Raw genomic sequence first — 17,532 nt, 5'->3', positions numbered from 1 at the left:
CCATCATTTTTCAAAAATATGTACTTATTAAGGAACATTTGAGACCGCTGAACCATGTAGCCACGTTAACAACAAACTGGCCGACTTAGTCATCGTAAACCGTCGACTGTGTCGCCGAGCAAAAGCAGATCGTGATCGCGTTTGCGCATTAATCAAAATGTCATTCGTTCTATCGGTGTTATTTCAAACTGCGCGTATCGCGACAATGTTTGATAAGTTAAAAGAATCAAAACGCAATTTATTGCAATTTAACTTGACTGCAAAGGTAATAATCGGCGATTTCGCACCATTTCTAATTTTCTCAGTTACCGCAATAGCAAACAATGATAATGTCTACTTCTAACTAACAGAAATTGCAGTGATCTACACTGTAACAACAGCGAAAAGGAAAACACGAAGCAAGCGATTCATTTTTTTTTTACTTTTCAAACAGTCAGGAACGAGTCTAAATATAACTCTGGCTAGTGGTTGCAGACATTTAACGCCTATAAGGAATGGAAACGTGGAATGTTTTCTTGCCGATATCCCGGCGAGGGTTGAGCGGGGAACTTGCTGAGAACACCCATTGCGGCGATAACCCACTGGGATTTATGTACGAAGAGGATACAACTCCGATCTACTACCACCTAGCGATTCACCTGCTTTTACTGGTGATTAAATCTTAGATTCATTTGCTTCTACACTGACCACTAAGTCTCAGGTGATAGTTTGCTGTTATTTGTGATTCACTGGACTTTTCAAACATTCGATAAATAAAATTCCCAAACCTACACTCAAGACAAAAAACACGTCTGAAGCTACTCAAAAACGAATGCAAAAATTATGAAAGATAAGCCGGGCTTAAAAAGAAAACAAAGTTTGAAAAATCGTTCCAAAAAAAGTTAATGATAATTTGTTTGCATCAAATTAATATGTTTAACAATTTTCAGGTCAATGTCCGCATACAATGAATGTGGCGGCTATTTTCTTGTACCGACAAACCCTAAAATATTGTTACAACTTCATTCTCAGACTAAGATAGATACACACATCGCGGATAAACGATGAAACAAGGCATGTAGATTGAGAAAGAAGATAAGGCGAGAACAAAATACACCTTGAACAGCGAGCTTTTGTAAACATAGCTTTTTTACTAAGGTACCAAAAGCAGTGAGACTGACTTAACAAATCGAGGTGCTTGCTTCGCTCCACAAAACCTGAATATGAATTTCGCAATAATGATGCATGGCTAGCACCAGAAAAAAGCGTCCATTGCATTTTCGATATCTCGAAAAAAGATCCACGTTAGGCGGGGCTACAATTCGTGAGCTTGGCGTCCACATCTTTTTTATTATGCGTGAAATCGTTGGTTTTTTGCTCGAGTATATACAAAACCCCGGTTTACAAAACGGTAGTCTGTATGTATCGGAATTCATACGGTAATTTCCGCAACATCGACGCACAAACAAAATATTGATACTTGCATGTTCCCGAAGGGTATTCCAGGATGTAGATTAGTTCTATTTCTTTTCGCTATTTGCACACTATATCTTATGGTGATAACTATTATCAAAAGTGCTAGTTGATCGTAGAATACATATATTTAAACGGGTCCTAGAGGTCAAGCTAGAAAATGCGTAGTTTAGATACTTGTAAGCGCCGCATTCACAGCCTCTTACTTCGTGTCTGGTTCATATCAAAAAAGCGTCGATCTTAAACGTCTATCAAGTAGATGAACACTTATCAAACCAACCCACACAATTCAGCTAAAATAGATCTTTAGAATAGAACGTCATTAGTTTCATTTCGCGAAGATAAACCCACAGTCTCATCGTCGTTTTGTCGTCGCATCGACGCGCATATTTTTGAACAACATGACCGACCCGAAACGCACGGCGACGGCCAATTTTGGCATGGACCAAGCTTTACAGGGACTGGTAAGTCAGCATTTTATATACGCCAACGCCTCATCACAACACATAGCAAACATAACGAGCTAAAAATAAACTAAAGCATCGCTCTACCTCTCGACATTCGAGGTTTCGGATCTCCACCGTTTGGACTTACTTTGCAAAGGCGCCGATGCCATTTTCGTCTAAAAAACGATTGCATATATTCAATAAATAAATATGGACCCGACGGCACGTACCTCTACGGTCAACTTTGGCATGGACCATGCCTTACATGGTCGGGTAAGTGTTTAGTCTGATTTTCATTTTCGTCTTTTAATGATAAATGTGTAATTATTTACAAAGTAATTGGAAATGATCATTAGAACTGATGTCGATAAAACGAAATTCGAAAGTTAATTCTGTTTCACATAAACATAATTACATGCATAACGAATACGTGCCAACATGCTCATTACGGGACATACGTAGAAACTTGTTCGTGTTTTAGGTGAAGAAAAGCACCGGGTAATTGAGTGTTCTTTCAAATCACGTCTTATCTAATAAAGCACGAATTCTTCGACAAAATAATTGAAATGTGTGTCGAACTCAGAGCAGCTGACGGATCCCAAATCCGTGCAATGCGTGATGGTATCGACTGAGTTCAGCTGCCAGCGAAAATCACACTGGACGCGCGTGAACATTCCACATGTTGAAACAACGTCCATGGATGTTTAAACCGATTCAAATACCTCGCAATCAACAACTTAGCTTCATTCGTGTATGGAAACGATTCACACGCAATTTTTTTAACGACGTTCGTTATCTATAAATAGTAGTTACCACAAGCGGTGTATTTTATTAAGCAGGCTGCTTTCTGTAATGGGTAGTTATTTATCGTCGGCCTTGACATTGGCCGCCGCAAATGGCCCTTACGGTATGGCAAGGGTTCTCGAGAGCCACCGAGTCTAATTGTCCATTACTAATGGTTTATGCTACTCTAACGTCCGGAGAACGGAGAATATGGTAAACAATGCTCTGATTTTTGTCTCACAAAGCCAGTCTCGTCTGCGAGCTTTAGCTGTGAGTGCATTGAGCCATAACGAGATACTACCGCGAGCGACTGACCTTTACTAGTACATTCTATGGAACACAGAACATTTCTCTCAAGACCCTAAAAACGAAAATTACTTTTTATTCTCTCCTTCCAACGTTAGATGTAGCATGTGTCAATGATGAATAACCATTCATATTCAAAAATGTGCATTTGAATGTGTTTCACTCGTTTTTATAAATACATGAAAATCCTCGGCACCAAAAACGCAAAGGCTAAACATTTTCCACCTCATAATTCTAGATGGCTTCTAAATACGACCCTGAACACGAGAAGTCGATAATTGCATGGATCAAAGAGCTCATTGGTGTTGAGTTGCAACCCGGAATGGCGGAGGTGAAAAACCAACTTCAAAACGGCCAGATCTTAGTCAAGTACGTTTTCTAGTATAGGCAAAAGAATGAATATAACTTTATAGAAAAAATGTAATCTAACGATTTGTTTCTGTTTGTATCTACAGACTGATTAAACGTATATACGAAGGTACACCAAACTTATCACCACAGGCGGCTAAATTCAACATCAAAGTCAACGAGTCGGAGGCGCCCTTCAAAAAGGTCAGTTTCTTTCCAAAAGTGAGATTTTCATAACTAGAAAACATTTCACCGAAATGCTGCCCCATAAATCAAGTAGACCTTAGTAAATCCCAATGATTGATTTTTATCATTCTTTCTTAGATGGAAAACATCAACAACTTTCTCAAGGCCATCGAATATTATGGCGTTCCAAAAACTGGTTTGTTCCAAACTGTGGATTTATACGACGGGCGTAATATGGCCCAAGTAATGAATTCTCTTCTTCAGTTAGGTTCAGAGGTAAACTCAGTATGAACGATCAATTTTTCTCATCTATTACCTACGTCTAACTCATTTTATTTGTTTTCTACAGTGCCAACGAAACGGTTTCAATGGGATGACGATTGGCCCAGCTCCGACTGAGAACTACAAACAGTAGATCATAAAGGGGAAGAACTAAGATTTCATTTTTACATTATAAATCCATTATCATTTGAACGCCCATTTGCAAGTCGAGTTGGGTGTAGACATTTGAACAATAGCTATTAATTTCTTATCACAATGCATATCATTTATTTTATAAGCAAAGCTATATCCGAGCCATGATACGTTGAAAATTAAGCGAAGTCACATTTTTGCGCTTTTATATCAGGTAATTCAATGCCATTGTTTAGTTTAATAGTAATATTTTAAATCTATACGAATTGATTTATTTTTCTGAGCTAGAATATTTATCGTTAAAAAATTAATGTAGACAGGAATGCTTACGATTTATGGTGTATTTCTACGTGCTTTAAGCTTGAGCGCCGAATTCTAAGCTTATTTTGAACAGTATTAAGAAATAAAAAAAGAAAACGTAAGCTAAAACGAATTGGTTTTCTTGTCATATTTGCTCCACCACCTGAGGGGAATGATGTTGAGTGAGTATGTTTTGTAACCGTTTTGCGGTTGGAGAGCGCCTCGGGATAATGGATTCGCGATTCACTCGTGATAACAAAATGTGTATTTCATTTTTTAATACGCTGCGGTTCGTGGCTAACGTAGCGTTTGAATTCGTGAATCATGCATTATACGAAGTTGTGGTAGTTGCGGAAATTTTTAGCATGAACTTGATAATGGTTTATGGTAATTGAACACATCCCCCGGTCGTTGACGTAGTGTAACGAAGCGAGGCACTGTCCACGACGAGAATTCATGTTTCTTGTCAGGAAAACAACATTACTAATTCATCCAGAACTGCATTCTTCTAATTTTCGGAAAAGGTTGAAGAATAGCTCATCGTGTGATCGGAGTGTTACTCGAAATTTTGATTGAAAATACTGATACTTACTATGATTAGTTGCTACAGCATTCGCTTCAACGCAGTTACGTCATTTTACGAAAAGAAACAACCAAACTACACAGATAAGTCTTGTCTTCCACTAACGGCTGCTGTCATTCCGTGGTTTGATGCAAAATGAAACGGTAAAAAAAAACTATCGAATTTAGAAACTCACGTTGTTGCTTTGGCAACTGCCACAGCTGTGATACTACCCTCCCCCCCTCCGAATTCGTCACGGGCTAGGCTGACATTGCATGTTATTCCTCTTTACTCCTCTCATTTCTTTTTCCCTCTTGATAAGGAAATACATGTATACGCATTTCTTTTAAACGTGATTGTATCACATCTATATCAATTTATGTGGCTACATAAACTCCCGCGAAACTACTTGTTTTCCACCTTGTAATATGTACGTATTCTATGATAGAATATTGCCTGTGCTCAATTTTTTTGTAAAATATTGAGCAAATAAACTTTGAACTTTGAATCTATCATGCCTGATATCACATTGACGATTAGCGACGATGAACTGTAAGATTGAAGCGGAAAATTGAGTTGATTTGAGAAGCACTGTGATGTAACATTTTTTTATCGTTATCGACTTTATAGTTACGTATCGCGCAGTCTTTTCGTTTGATAATTCGCTTGTCAAAGACGACCGCAGCCATTCGCCGAGTTAGCGAGGTTCATCATTTCTATCGAGAATTAAATTCTAGATTAACGAAGTAACAATCGAGCGAACGTTTCGACGAGTAGATCTCTTGATTCGAAAGGTTCTTCAGCTTTTGAAGCGTTTTAAGATTTCCAGAATTTCCCTCGTATGAAACGTTTTAAACGGTCCTTTGATCGCCGTCAAGTTTGTAAACTTTATTCAGAAAAAGAATTAGCGTACATTATTTGATTGACTGCGTATAATTCTTTTTGCGGATTAAATCGATGTTTATTTTGACATTTGAGTCGTAACGTTTACATTTACGACTGAAGTCTTATTTGTTAATCACAACTGCCCACCTAAAAGTCACAAGAGAAACGCGCGTACTGTAATCCCAGGTTGACTGTTGCGTTTATAAAGGTCAAAGTTAGATTGCATTTCAAGAAATCGAAACATAGTAGACAAAAACCCACAATAAAAAGAAAAACTATCTGGTAGCTTAACGTTTCAACTCAATTCTATGAGCCATTTTCAAAAAATTTTCGAAACATGTTCAAATAATCATAAATAAATCCCGCTCAAAATTGAAATTTCCGATGACATCTTCACTAAAAAACTTTCAATGCCTTGCCTTTTATATCACCAGATAGTACGGGCATATTGTAAAAATATGTGTTAATTAAAATATCGTAGCCATATTACATTATATTGTGGTAGGATTGGTTCACCGCACTTAGGCAGTCAAAGACGTTTGACGCATTGGTCCATATCATGACCAGTCTAGGCGGATACCGGCTAAGGCTAAACGCCACAATACCCTTTCTACAAGCATTTGTTTGGATTTGAGCGAGATTTCAGCAGGTCTCAGTCTTTCTGAATTTACTGCGATTAAAACACGAAAAAATACAACATGCATATCACGACAAGGTAAGTTACGGCAATAGTGAATAAATTCGACTGAGTTCTCATTGGCGGCCTGGCTTACTCTTTGCGCCGACCTCGTCAAGAATCGTTGTTTTTTCGAAGCCTTTCAAATGATGATCTTTTTAAAGTCAATTCATAATGCTAGGCGTAATGAATTTGGGCTGTCGCCATACGCTTTTGCGGCCCCGCACTCAGTGAATTCTTCATTGTACCGGCGAAGCCGTGCTGCTTCTCAAAAAAATTTTTCAATTTCTCGTTTGGTCCGTCACTCGTTCCGTTGTGGTTCTACACTTTTATAGTTGAATATAACCATGTGTTGAATTATTTGTTTACTCTCCTTCGGTCACGTTCGTTGAATTTTTAGCGACGAGAATACATTAAAATTGAATTGATTCGTTCGAAACTCGCACTGGCACGCGACCTTTTTGATCAAATCAATTCAATTTATTTATATTAGTGGCACCTCTCCAAAACCGGCAAGCGAGTTTGAGGTGAGATTTGCCGAGAGATGGTACTCCGGTCGATTATTCACACAGCGCGGTGCCAATGATGACAGTTCTATAAATCCGCTGTTTATAAGCTCTTTAAAGGTTTTTTTCCTTGAATAAAGTCGAATCGCCCAACACCTGCTTACGTTCTAAAACTTTGCAAAGCTTCCGGCATTGCGAAAATGCTCCTTTTGTGCACTTTGGCCCTTCCCCCTTGATTGAAGAAGCTGCTTGCTTATGCTTGGATGTTGTATGGGAACATTGCCCATTGGCTATAGACTGTTGTCCAATGTGTTAGGCTTGGAGAAAAAATTTGAGCTATGAATTTTTATTTAAAGGCCCAACCTCCCAATCAGCTTGGCGATTCTAAAATAACGTTGTTCTTATTTCAGTAAGAAGATGGAATACTCGACGCCAGTTTTGAGAGATCTTTCTGCGGATGATCCGGAAATTTCTGAGATTGAAAGTCTTTGCATGAACTGTCATGAACAAGTAAGTTCTTCATTGTGGTAAATGTTTGATAGGTTGAGTTTGTAATCAGTAATAGAAACATTTAGGCCTTAACACCAGTTCCAATCTGCATCATTAGAGGTCAATGAAATTAAACCAGTCTATGAGAAATGTAGATCATACATCATATCTTACTTACATTAATGTACTCATATCTATTATTGTACTATTAAGATCATTTGGATTATATCAGAATGTAGGTTAAATTGATCTGGATTTGACTAGACTTGTACTGTATTTCAGGGAATCACTCGCATGTTGCTTACACGAATTCCATTTTTCCGTGATGTTATCGTTTCCTCATTCAAATGTGAAGAGTGCAATTACACGAACACAGAACTGATACCAGCGACTACGATTCAGGAGAAAGGTGTTGAGATAACTCTCAAAGTGACACAGAAACAGGTAGGTAAACATGGCCTTAACGTTGAATAGAATAAATCCTGGCAATGAACAATAGTTGACAATAACTGGGGTAGGTTAAGGATTAAGGGTAGGATAAGTAATGAATAGGATAATTTTTTTTCATCCTTCCAATCTACTGAGTGCCAGTCAGAGCATTTTTTAGCAGGTTCGTGGTTTTTTCGTGGCCAGACAACCTTCCACCTGCCACCACCATGAATCGAACCTTGATTGATGCGACCAAAACAAATCTAAATGACTGATAGCTTAACTACTCAGTTTGGGTTATAATAAGAGGGATAGACAGTCATTGAAAGTATTTCTTTTTGTTTTCTAGGACTTAGATCGCCAGATGGTCATTACTGGATCTTGTTCTTTAGAAATCCCTGAGCTCGAATTGGTTATACCCCCATCAAAAGGAGGTAAGCTCCATTAAGAGAAATGAGCGACAATCTAACTTATTTTTCAGAATGTTGGTGTGCCTTTAAAACATTACAAACCTTCCATATTTCGTTTTTCAGCTTTGACAACAATTGAAGGTGTCCTTCAGAAAACATGCGATGAGCTGGCATTCCATCAACCTGTTCGAAAAGTATGTTGATTGTATGTAAACTATTGAATGGAGGGCCCAATTTAATCTCAACTGGGGTGATGTTCCATGGACAAAACTATCAGTATTTTTACTAAAAATCAGCAGTACTTTTCATCCTAGCACCGAATAGGGTCTGTTGACCTGCATTGTTACCTCGTATTTTTTTTTACTGAATAGGCAGTGGATGCCGAGGCTGCTGAGAAGATTGATAATTTTATCGGCAAAGTCAAATCCTATCAAAAACTCGAAAACGTGTTTACTCTGGTACGCCACGACTCCAGATTATTTCCTTATCAAATGCGTCTGGTTGTTTTCCAAAAATTATTCACTTAAATCTTTGATTTTCAGATAGCGAATGATCCTAGTGGAAACAGTCATATAGAAAATCCATATCCTTTAGAAACTGAGAAATCTAAATAATGCATGATTTTTTTCTTTTCATAGTTAAAAATGCAGGTAATGAAGTGTCAAATGTACAAATTTGATCGATTTGGAAAAAAGTTGTATAACTTTACCATAGGGTTCTTACAAGTCAGGGAATTCTGTATTTATGTTTTCTTGAAGATCTGGATGATTTTACACTACATGCTTATTGTTATGGTGTAAAGGTCTAATGTCATATTGGAAGATGTTGTCAATTACTGCAACAACTGATTCATGTCCTAATAACTAGCCATTAATACGTTTAAAATAGGCTTTTGGGTAAAACAATCATGATCATCTTAATTATACTTCAACTTCTTATTAACTACTATTTACTACTTCAATTACTTATTAACAATGTTGAATAAAAATGGATGTTTATAATTATTGGGAAAATCAGTTCTGTTCCTCTGAGTTATCTACATACATACCAGCAGCAAAATATCATGTGGATGAATGTTAGGCTCACGTAGATTACAAAGATGACGCAAAGGATTTTAATTAGGGAATTTTTGGCCAAGGGTCTGGGAATATCATGGAATTATGGATTCCCTGATCTAGAACAATAATTCTGATACCGATGAAGTGTGACCCATTTCTCCTTTACTCGCAATACAAATGCTCCTCAACGAGATCCTTCGCTGACTATTGTCCATTATGAACGTACCTCGGTGCAAAACATATCTCTTGGAATGCAGGTACATGCGTCAAATGCCAATCTCCAAAATTGGCCATTTAATCTCCCTATGTAGGTGATTCCCTATGAAACTATTGTCTCTTGTAGGCAGATGATGTTGAAAAAGCTGTCAGTGATACACAAAAAACCAATACAGATGATAAAACAGAAGTACCAGAGGAGGTATGTATCATGCAGTAAAATGTCTCGATGCATGAGATTAGTTCATTCTGTTCAAAATTTCTCTATAAACAGGTTATGACATTTCCGTCGAACTGTTCATCGTGCCAGGCAGTGGTCGATGTCAACATGAAAACTTTAGGTATGTGCAAGTATGTATGTATGTATGTAGGAAGATTTTATTCCCTGGCGGAAGATGTTCGTTTTCATTTGTTCTTTTGAATATGCATATGGTGAAACGTTTCTGCCTTGCAGATATTCCACATTTCAAAAACGTGATCATTATGGCGACGAATTGTGATAATTGCGGATTGCGTGACAATGAGGTGAAAAGTGGTGGTGGAATTGAGCCGCACGGCTTGAAAATCACTCTCAAACTGACTGACGTGGCCGACCTAAGCAGGGACGTGTTGAATTCTGCTACGTGTAGCTTCTCAATACCCGAGCTGCAATTCGAAACTGATTCTGGAACGTTAGGCGGACGTTTTACAACGATTGAAGGTCTTCTGAAGGCAGTGAAAAATCAGGTATAAATTTGTTATCTTCAGAATTTATAAGTGCTATGCAATCACTCTGAAATTCAATAGAACAGTATTTGAATTTATCTCCCCTTTCATCTGCGCTTGCAGAATAATCTAGCTAAATCTTCTTGCTGTTTAAAACTTCAAAATTTTGTTGTTTGAAATTTCAAAATGTGGTTGTTTTTCATTGGGTGCTTACATATCATGTTTCAGTTAAGAGCAACTAATCCATTCCTCGGTAGTGGTGACAGCCAATCGAATTCCCAGAAAAGCAAGCTGCAAAAATTCTGCGATCAACTGGATGAGGTAAAATTGACTTTTAAAATGATATCTTACTTTTTCACGGGTTTATCTCATATATCTCACGTGTTTATTTGTAGGTTATTGATGGAAAACGCTTAGGTATTCACTTTATCATAGATGATCCTGCAGGCAACAGTTATATTCAGGTAATTTGATAAAATAAATCTTCTAGTTCCTTAATGGATATGAATAACCCGTTTTTAACCCACAAGTTTAGAGACGCTTCAATGGATTGTTTTGATATTTGGTTGATATGTGTAATTATCCTAGATACTTCTGGTGCACAAATTAAAACTCGCCCAATAAAAATCAGAGGCTGTTTGCTCAGTCATGGCTTAGACTTACGACCAATCTAAGACCAACTTAGTTCTACAGCCAATCTAACAACATAAGACCACAGTCTTAAGACCACTTTTGGACTTAAGTCACAACTGTGCAACTGGCCCCGGGATGGCTGACTAGTGGCCATTGTTGTTAACCAAAATCAGGGTTTTAACCTATCTTTAGCCCACTTGGGATTTAAGTAAGGCTATCGTGTTCAAGCATTTCATCAACTGGGCATGTTATCCCTGACCCCTAGTTCGAGAACATCGACTTAATTTAATTCATGTACCGAAGATAGACAATGCTTGGATAGTTCGTGATAACACTATGTTTTTCCCGATCCCGATGGTAATTGTAGCTGACTTAAACATACAGGCTTCGACTTCTATTTGTAACCGATAATTGCACTATTTTCTATTTGTAGAATTATTATGCGCCCGAAGATGACCCTGAAATGAAGGTGGAGAAATACACGCGGAATTACGAACAGAACGATATACTTGGATTAAACGATATGAACACTGAAAATTATCACAATGAGGAGGTTGGAAAAAGTGAACATCGATGTTGAACGAGGTAGAATCTAGGGATAAACAATTCTGCGGCTTGTAGTTAGTGTATTCATCAGTGTGTTAGTATACATCATACCGGAAAGGACTGCTGATTGATGATCGTGTTATTATGATGAGTGGATAATAAATGATACATGTATTTTATTTTGGAAATATTCCCTTGTATGTGTGTCCTATTCATTTCATATTCGCAACTTTTATGAAGTATGAAGGGAATGATTTCACGACACCAACACGTTCGAATTCAGTGTGTATTCATGGACGACGCAAATAGTGTTTCTCGGGACATCCCCAGTTTTGTTCAAATGTCAAGTGATCCCTGGCAATTCAGTTTGAATTTCGAATGGATGTCTACAGTATCTTTAAAAAAGTTAATTTGTCGCTCAATTTTGCAGGCTAATCTTGTGTTAACCAAATAACACATTCATCCCAACACATGTATGCGTCAATCGACAGTTATTTATTCTCATATAACAAAGCGATATACATCCATATGTTGAGCAGATACACTAGTAAAGTGGATGTTATACAGAATATCCGTTTCTTGATCTCGGATAGGACATGAATACTGGTGCTAAGACCTAGTAGCAAAGTAGCAAGCACGGACACGATACAGTATTCGATTTTTTACCTTGTATGAAATTGAAGTCAATTTTCTATTAGAGACAAGATATCATTTTCTTGAATGTGTTCCTCACCTCCGAACCGAGTAACAGATAAATATAGAAATTGAAGTTATAATTGCAACTGACAACGATTGATACATATTGATAAATCTTTTGAATCGTGTCCATCGATGCAGGAATGTACGTACTAAGTACTGACGGCAGGGCAGTGACGATAAAGAATGTCGAAACCGTCACCAACATCATAGTGGTTTGGTTCGTTCTCGACGATTTGTTGCCTCCTGAGCCAAATTTACTAGATCGGTAAAGTTGTACTCCGATTATTATATTAAATACTGACGTTAGTACTATGGGTACAATGTAAAGGTAAGATACAGAAAATGTTAACCAGATTTGATAGACGTCTTGATTCGTGTACAAACATCCGATACTTGGAGAATAATCGTGGAATATGATAACAAGCGGTGCATTTAAGGCAGCACTTAAAAGAAAAACACCGCACACGACACACCTGGCAAAACGGGCAGTGCAAAGAACTCGTGACGTAAACGGGAATAAAACTAACATCAAACGTTCAAATGAAATGATAACCACGAATGAAGAACTACAGTACGTGCATGCTGCGAATAGAAATCCGTAAATTCGGCAGTTGGTTGCGCTAATTAGGTTAATCCCACCCATGAGATAACTGACTACTGGCATTAAGCACGACCCCACGGAAATCGACATATCCGCCACTGCAAGAGCCGCCAGATAGCTAGCGAATGACAATCGCCTGAAATTTTCGGACGTCATGATCAGAAAGCTCGAACAATTTCCAAACAATCCAAAGGCGAAAATGGTTGGCAACAGAATAAGTGAGGTGATCCTCAATTCTGGGGGTAGGTTTAACAAGCTAAGTAGCAACGTGCCAGAATAGAAGGGTCGGCTTACGCGCCTCGTAACGGAGATATTCATCATGTAACACCACTGCCCGCCTGATCGCTTTGTCTTCTGATTCAAATGCAACAGTTTCCAGAAGAATATAAATAAAAAATCAATGCTAATTCAGCGCACACGACATTTTCATTATCATCAATCAGCTGAGGCTGTACATCTATAGAAGCATTCATGTTTTCATTATCTAGGGCATAGACAATTATTTTATGCGTGGTAAGCATCAATAACACGCGATACAATGAATATGTTACAAGTATATTTATTTCGATTTTTGATATTTCTCATTGTGTTCTGGTAAAAATCAAGCAGAGTCATTCGACGCATGCAATGTTACAAAAGACATACATTACACATGTAAAACGTTCTACTAAGTTTTCAAAGAGAATGTAATCATGTAAAAAAATTAAAAGAGTGCTGCCATTTCTTAATGATAATAGATTATTTCGTATTCCTCGACATGAGAAGAAATGTGATTATTCTAACATAGTCGGAGTGTTTCAGATTCTTTTCGATTGTAACCAATTTGTCCCTGAAAAGTCTAAATTATTCCCTCGTTACTTTTGGCGAAATCTAAATTCTCTTAAGTTTTTCGAATTCATATCATCTTTAGGATTTCAGAAACGAACATGTGATTTCATAATCGAAGCAGAATGTACATTCCAAGTTTACAATCTCACGCATTCCCTAACCTCGGGTAGGATACGGATACTAGTGCTAAGACTGAAGATCTCGGAAATGGTACTGTATTCAGTTTTTACTTTGAATGAAATTGAAGTCAATTTTCTATTGGAGACAAGATATCATTTTCTTGAATGTGTTCCTCACCTCCGAACCGAGTAACAGATAAATATAGAAATTGAAGTTATAATTGCAACTGACAACGATTGATACATATTGGTAAATCTTTTGAATCGTGTCCATCGATGCAGGAATGTACGTACTAAGTACTGACGGCAGGGCAGTGACGATAAAGAATGTCGAAACCGTCACCAACATGATAGTGGTTTGGTTCGTTCTCGACGATTTGTTGCCTCCTGAGCCAAATTTACTAGATCGGTAAAGTTGTAATCCGATTATTATATTAAATACTGACGTTAGTACTATGGGTACAATGTAAAGGTAAGATACAGAAAATGTTAACCAGATTTGCAAACTATCTTTATTCGTGTACAAACATCCGATACTTGGAGAAAAATCGTGGAATACGATAACAATCGGGGCGTTGAAGGCAGCATTTACGAGAAATACACTGCACGCAACACACCTAGCGAAACGGGCAGTGCAAAGAACTCGTGATGTAAACGGGAATAAAACTAACATCAAACGTTCAAATGAAATGATAACCACGAAACAAGAACTACAATACATACACGTTGCGAATAGAAATCCGTAAATTCGGCAGTTGGTTGCGCTAAGCAGGTCAATCCCACCCATGAGATAACTGACCACTGGCATTAAGCACGATGCCACAGAAACAGACATGTCCGCCACTGCAAGAGCCGCCAGATAGCTAGCGAATGACAATCGCCTGAAAGTTTCAGACGTCATGATCAGAAAACTCGAACAATTTCCAAACAATCCAATGGCGAAAATGGTTGGCAACAGAATAAGCGAGGTGATCCTCAATTCTGGGGGCAGGTTTAACAAGCTAAAAAGTAACGTGCCAGAATAGAAGGGTCGGCTTACGCGCCTCGTAACGGAGATATTCATCATGCAACACCACTGCCCGCCTGATTGCTTTGTCTTCTGGCTCAAATGCAACAGTTTCCAGAAGAATGTAAAACCAAAAATCAATTCGACTTTCGCGCACAAGAGATATCATTCCAATCAACGGGAAACAATACATATCTATACAAGTATTCATGTAAATTGCCTACCGTATGAAAAATCTATTGTCCGTGTCGATTTTTTACATTATTGAAAATCGAAAAAATATACTTGTGACACATTCATTGTATCGTGTATTATTATTTCTCTTTTGTGTTCTCCTCGACAAACCCGGTCGAGCTTTTTAATTTCGTTAAAAGATAGTTACATATACTTCCTTCCGTAGGTCTAGGTAGTACCTAACGCACGCAATGTCACAAAAGTCGTCCATGCTAAGTACGTATATACATACATAGATCCTGATTTATAATTATCGTATAATGAATGAAGTTACATCATCAACAAGGCCGGTCTTGTGTATTGGTTGTATTTCTCGTGCCAGTGGACGGTTTTTTCAGCAAATTGAACTTGTCTCTTAATTGGGTAAAGACGCGTTTATTGAAAGTGAATGCAGCGGTAATGAAGACACCCTGCAACGAGTTGATGACATCATATATGAACCAAAAGATCAAATTGTTCACGGCAATAGCGACGAATCCAATAATCCACGTGAGACCTAAAACTATGGAAATACGGGCAACGACAGCAAGCTGCGTTTTTACGTGACTTACTTGCGACCCCTTGGACATAGACACCCGAATACCTCGAACGATAAGTGTAAATAAGATTATATTTACAAGGATCGAGAGTGAGATAGGTAAGATGAACGCGTAAAGCATAAATTGTCTGTTGCTGATCCAACAAATACCGAAATTACCGTAGATAGCGTGCGAGCCGGAAATTTGAAGATATATCATAGGCGCAACAATCAAAAGAGGTAAACACCAAACAAACAGTAAATATCTTTTGAACGCACGTTTCTCATTGAATTTCGCATTCACGCTACTGAAGGCGAAAGTGCGAGCCATATTAGCTGCAATTGAACTCATTGAAATGAAAACAACCAACCACAAATAGTGCTTCATTGCGGAAACATACACACATATTGTATCGTTGTCGATTGTTGTAGTTGTCAACTGGAATAGAAAAGAGACCAGTAGAGCCACGCATAAATTCATCAGCAATAATCCCGGTAGATTTCTCATCTCTTCAAACATAATAAATACCAGTAACGTAAGACATAAACATACTAACGAAAAAGAACTAAAGATTTGGAGTAGAATTGAAAATAGCCTACTCAGGCGACTTTCAGGTCGTGTCCGTTCTCGGATATTCTTTGTATCAGCGCATCTTGTTGAGTTCTTGTCATCCTTAACTCTGACACAATCGACCAGGGGCATGTTACACATTCTACTAATAACAACAACTCGTTGATTTACGTAAATGGTTATGTTATGTATCGTTATTCTAATTTCATCTGAATCGACCACCATTTTAGCCGTAAATTTGTTTACGTCGTCAATTGCAAATTCCGATACATGCGTTAAGGTAGGCTCTGTGCAAACTGCATTCATGTCGTTTGTCGTTAATTCCTGTTCGATGAAATGGACATTCATATCTCTGTATACACATTCGACAAATTCCTTGCTTTCGTCAACAGATTTCCAATTGATCGTTTCCGTGCGTTTCACTCTTTTGAAACTCTTGTACTTGATTATCATTTCGAATCTGCCACTCGCTAAAGGTTTGACGTTACGAATTTTTTGAAGAGGCTGATAAGCCACATGGTACGTACAAAGTTTTCCATCGTTGATGATATCGTGTGCTAATTTGTTCTGATCACGAGAGAATGTAACTTCAAGCGTTAATTCGACATTTACTTCAAAAGCATGGTTTTCAAACATCAAATGACAACTGTCACCAGATCGCCTGTAGCCTTGAAGACATTTTTTACTTGTGCATGCGTATAATTGATAATCAAACATTTCATCAACCCTGCATTCACTATCGATAGAATAAAGAGTGCTTAATGTCCCATCTTTATGTCGTAAACGTAAGCCTTCGGCCATATTGATGTCGAGAAGTATCTTGAGACCAGTTTTGTAGCGATTTCCCAGAAATGACGCATCAATTGGACAAAAGTATTCATCATCGTTTCTGTACTCATCGTGGATACATTCGATGCATTGGATATTTTTGTACCAGACAGCTCTGTTATCTTCTAGCCTCATCACCGGTCTTTTAGTCTGCTTACAATATTTGCATTGCGGTTTGGATGAATTGATTGATAAAGGTCCAGTAGGAGATGTTTTCGGGTACAGGTTGGTGATAATCTCATGATCCCATTGTTCGCTGCATCTACGTAATACAGGTCGATCGGTGCCATCAAAATCAACTGGAATTTTATACACAATTGTGCAGTTTGACGGGATATCCTGCATGATGTAATCAATGTAGAGATCCTCATATTTTCCATTTACACCTTCGCACAATATATATGGTTCTACCATGGCGACTTGTTCGGATAAAAAACCATGGCATATTGCGCAGAACATGTTTTTGAATGGCAGCCATTCAGGGATGAAAACAGGGAAAGTCTGTAAGAAGTGTTTCGTACTGTTTTCACATTGATCTTTTATGTGTTTGTCACCATCAAAATATTTTGCGCACTTATCGATCATCCAGTAAACAGTGGTAGGGATTGTATTCAGGCGAAAAAAGATGCGTGTGCAATCTGATATTCCAGAAGCCTATGCTGTTGCGCCATGGCGGGGGTAGCCTTTGGTGCCCATCCACAGCAATCGCCAAAAATGATACAATCGATTTTATGTCTAGAATGATAGCATGAAACCTCCAAACAGTAGGGTTCCATCAC

The 17,532-nt window shown here is 38.1% G+C and overlaps 2 protein-coding genes across 3 annotated transcripts; both read left to right on the top strand.

Annotated features, from left to right (window-relative positions):
- The first annotated feature begins 2,024 nt into the window (after positions 1 to 2,024).
- LOC141907369 (muscle-specific protein 20-like) lies at positions 2,025 to 4,364 on the top strand. The gene is made up of 5 exons (XM_074796988.1): positions 2,025 to 2,171; positions 3,226 to 3,356; positions 3,443 to 3,539; positions 3,660 to 3,797; positions 3,871 to 4,364. Exons 1-5 carry the CDS (start codon positions 2,109 to 2,111, stop codon positions 3,934 to 3,936), a joined length of 495 nt encoding a protein of 164 aa, XP_074653089.1. The 5' UTR covers positions 2,025 to 2,108; the 3' UTR covers positions 3,937 to 4,364.
- Positions 4,365 to 6,316: 1,952 nt separating this feature from the next.
- Positions 6,317 to 11,513, top strand: LOC141906855 (zinc finger protein ZPR1-like). Of its 2 annotated transcripts, none has more exons than XM_074796299.1 (14): positions 6,317 to 6,397; positions 7,275 to 7,374; positions 7,636 to 7,797; positions 8,132 to 8,216; positions 8,316 to 8,386; positions 8,564 to 8,650; positions 8,735 to 8,776; positions 9,427 to 9,507; positions 9,594 to 9,668; positions 9,741 to 9,807; positions 9,921 to 10,192; positions 10,400 to 10,492; positions 10,567 to 10,635; positions 11,238 to 11,513. In XM_074796299.1, exons 1-14 carry the CDS (start codon positions 6,381 to 6,383, stop codon positions 11,382 to 11,384), a joined length of 1,368 nt encoding a protein of 455 aa, XP_074652400.1. In that variant the 5' UTR covers positions 6,317 to 6,380; the 3' UTR covers positions 11,385 to 11,513. The 2 variants fall into 2 exon arrangements, with proteins under 2 accessions (XP_074652400.1, XP_074652401.1); XM_074796300.1 differs by lacking the exon at positions 6,317 to 6,397 and adding an exon at positions 6,892 to 6,984.
- Positions 11,514 to 17,532: the final 6,019 nt, after the last annotated feature.

This window comes from Tubulanus polymorphus, chromosome 6 (genome assembly GCF_964204645.1).
Source record: "Tubulanus polymorphus chromosome 6, tnTubPoly1.2, whole genome shotgun sequence".
Taxonomy (NCBI): domain Eukaryota; kingdom Metazoa; phylum Nemertea; class Palaeonemertea; order Tubulaniformes; family Tubulanidae; genus Tubulanus; species Tubulanus polymorphus.
The sequence above is the reverse complement of the archived record's forward strand: the minus strand, read 5'-3'. Positions and strand labels throughout refer to the sequence as shown.